General features: G+C 34.7%; 1 protein-coding gene across 2 annotated transcripts in view; it reads left to right on the top strand.

Moving 5' to 3' along the window:
* The first annotated feature begins 2,100 nt into the window (after positions 1-2,100).
* Positions 2,101-3,756, top strand: part of LOC106871086 (gastric inhibitory polypeptide receptor) — a 115,515-nt gene continuing 113,859 nt past the window's right edge. For both annotated transcript variants that reach the window (XM_014917373.2, XM_014917371.2), the window contains exon 1: positions 2,101-3,230. In XM_014917373.2, the coding sequence (XP_014772859.1) occupies positions 3,150-3,230 (81 nt within the window). In that variant the 5' untranslated portion in view covers positions 2,101-3,149. The remainder of the gene's footprint in view (positions 3,231-3,756) is intronic.

Here is a 3,756-nt window from a genome sequence, read left to right as displayed (position 1 = left end):
TATATATATATATATGGGAGAATGTACGAAAAAAACAACAACAGACGAGGACAGGTGGTGTAAACAACAAAAGGATGTATTAGTATGACGCTCGGGAATACGGAAAGTCTTTAACGTTTCGAGCTACGCTCTTCAACAGAAAGAATACGGAGACAAGGAGAAAAACACGGAGAAAAAAAATTGAATAGTGTTCAGTCAGCGGTCAATCATAGTAATGATTTTTATATTTTTCCTATATATATGAAAAATAGATGAAAATGCACTGAGAATAGTTAAAATATTTTTTATTAATATATTTGAAGCTAGCTTAAACCGGTTTCACAGTTCACACTGATTTTCAAGCAATCAATGCTCTGAATGTTTTCTGTTAAGTGTTTGAAGAGGACGAACACATGATTAAGTTTATAAACTTTTGTACAATTCCTGCTACGTATATTTTGCGCCTAAAATGAAAGCCGACACGGTTGAGTGAACATGTTTAGTTGTAATCAAGGCACTCCAAATTCAATCTGTCTGGTGGGAGAGTGGATAGGACTCATTTGTATGTAGTCCAATGGCTAAAATTTAGGTTGTTAGCTTCCTCACGATAAGTGGCAGAATAAATTTTGGTGTGAATAGTTATTTATCTATGTACTCTGTTAAAGTTTCTTAAGTCTTGGTTTGTACTTTTGTATGAAAGTATTTTTTTTGTTTATCCATGCTTCATTTGTGGTATTCGCTGAACATAGGTAGAGTGGGAAGATCTGGAATTTGGGAGACTTATTTTTTGCATATATGTCTATATGACCACTCAGTTGAATCTGTCTAGTACTGGGGTCTCGTATTTGTTGTCGGTGTATGGTCAGTCTATTTCTTAGAGTAAGCTTTGTTTGACCTATGTAATCTTCATTTCTTCCTTGAAATTTGACAACGTATATTAAATTCCTTGAAGAACATGTAAATTGATTTTTTACAGTAAAAGTCTGTTCTGATTTGAATTTGTATGTTGTGTCTTCAATAAGGCAGCTGCAGGTCCCACAATTGAGGCGGTTACATTTTTTGATTGTTGGTGTAGGAATTGTGGAAGGTAATTTCTATTTGAACTTTTTGAAAATTACTGTTAACTGTGAAGCCGGTTAAAGCTTCGAATATACTAATAAAAAATATTCTAACTACTTTCAGTGTAATTTCAACTCCTATTTTTCCTATATTTCTACCCATGTGGAATAAAATAACTTTGTTTTCCACACACACACACACACACACACAAATACACGCACACACACACACTCACATATGCGTGTGTTTTTGTATTTCCCCAGTTCCCGTTGGACAACCGAGTAGGTTTGTTTACGTACCCATAACTTAGCGGTTCGGCAAAGAAGAGACTGATAGAATAAGTATCAGGCTTAACAGAATAAGTACTGGGATCGATTTATTCGACTAAACTCTTGTGTCAACAAGCTTTAGAATTCATGATTACATTTCGTGTCAAAAAATCATCAGTAGATCTTGTGTCAATCAATCGAAGTTAGTTTTTGTGTCAATCAAAGAAATGGCCAATAGGCTTCGAGTCTTAATAATCTCCAGATCTGGTATCAGATATTATTATTTGTTATTCGCAGGCGTGGTCGTTCGGTAAGGAGCTTGCTACCAACCACATGGCTCCGGGTTCAGTCCCACTGTGCGGAACCTTGTCTTGTGTCTTCTACTATAGCTTCGGGCCGGTCAAAGCCTCGTGAGTGGATTTGGTAGGCGGAAACTGAAAGAGGATCGTCGTGTGTGTGTGTGTGTGTGTGTATATATATATATATATATATATCTGTGTCTTTGTGTCTGTGTTTGTCCCGCCTCTACCATTTAACAACCGTTGTCGATGTGTCTACGTCCCTGAAACTTAGCGGTTCGGCATAATACACCGATAGAATAACTACCAATCTTAAATAAATAAAAAAAAGTATTCGGCTGAAAATTCTTCGAGGCGTTGCCCCAGCATGACCGCAGTCTGACTGAAACATGTAAAAGATAAAACTTTAAAACAAGGCGGTGAACAGACAGAAATGTTATCTAGTTGGACAAAATTCTCAGCGGCTCTTTACTTTCTGAGTTCAAATTCCGCCGAAGATGACTTTGCATTTCATCCTTTCGGATCGATAAAAATGTACCAGTTGCGCACTGGATTCAATGTAATCAACAAACCTCACTTCTCTGAAGTAGCTGGCCTTGTGCCAAAATTAGAAAGAATTATAAGTTTATATATTTCGACTCTCCTTCTTATAGAAGGATAAAAGAAAAAAAAAGAAAAATAAGAAAGAATAAAAAGAAGAAACTCGAAGAAAACAAAACAATAGAATGAATGATGAAGAAAATTTAAAACAAGAATGAATAAGAAATTGAAAATGATGATGATACTAGGAATAACTTGAAGATAGAATCAAAAGAAGAATTAAACAAGGAAACTGCAATAGCTGCATTTCTTGTAGTAGTAGTAGTAGTAGTAGTAGTAGTAGTAGTAGTAGTAGTGGTAGTAGTAAAAAGACGAAGAAGAAGAAGAAGAAGAAGAAGAAGAAGAAGAAGAAGAAGAAGAAGAAGCAGCAGCGTGGATGATGATGCTAAAGACGATTAGAAATGCTATGAAGAATGAAGAAGAAAAGAAGAATGAAAACAAACGGCAGAAGACCGAGAACAGGAAGAATGAAACAAACAAATAAGAATAATAAAAAGAAGTCGTCTGAGGAAAAGGACGGGAAGAAGAAGAAGAAAGATGCAGAGGAGAAAAGAAAAGACAAAATGAAAGAAAAAGACTAAGTTGAAAGGGTGGAAGGGAGAGTGGGCTAGAAAACAATCGGAAAAAGAAGATAAGAAGTGATAGGAAGTAGGCACCACTAACACCGCCAAAAACAGAAGTATTGAATTATTCCTTACCAGCACATACACACAAATTGTTTTTGGGAAAACTACATATGGAAAGGCATTCTGTGAAGTATAGAAGATATCCCTCCTCAGCAATTGTTATCACACGAGAGTTTTACTACAGCAGCAGATGAGGATATTCATGGCTTCCGTCGTGCGATAAAAACAAGTGCCAACCGGCATTATCATTAACTTCGTCTATTTTCTTTCTTCAATACTTCTTCATCTGTGGCGATTAATTCATCTTGAACTTGGACATGAAGCTGAACATTTGGTCAGACCTCTGCTGGTTCATTGTAATACTTGCATTAAATTTGCACCTTATTGAAGGATATAAGGTAAAAAAAATAAATATATATATATATATACTTTACATGCAATTTAAAAAAAACCCAAAACTTTATATACTCTTGTTATCTGGTACTTTTATTTACGCTTGCTTCTTTGTTATTGTCATTTGTTTTTGTTTTCATTGTCAACACACATACATATCAGATACACACACACGCGCGCGCGCGCGCACCAAACAAACCTGTCAATTAGCACTTCCTCTCTCTCTCTTGTCCCTCTCACTTTGACTCACAGAGAGAGAGAGACGGAAACAAACACATTGTCAATTTACGTCGACAAGTTTGTCATCCAAACCTCCAGGTACATACATACATACATACATACATACATACAGATATGTATGTATATATATATGTGTATATATATATATACATATTTATATATATGTATGCATATATATCTATACATATATATGTATATGTATATATATATTTATATGTATATGTATAGATAAATGTATATATATTTATATATATGTATGCATATATATATATATATATATATATATATATA

This window comes from Octopus bimaculoides, chromosome 1, assembly GCF_001194135.2.
Source record: "Octopus bimaculoides isolate UCB-OBI-ISO-001 chromosome 1, ASM119413v2, whole genome shotgun sequence".
Lineage (NCBI taxonomy): Eukaryota > Metazoa > Mollusca > Cephalopoda > Octopoda > Octopodidae > Octopus > Octopus bimaculoides.
This window is presented reverse-complemented; position numbering and strand designations above follow the sequence as displayed.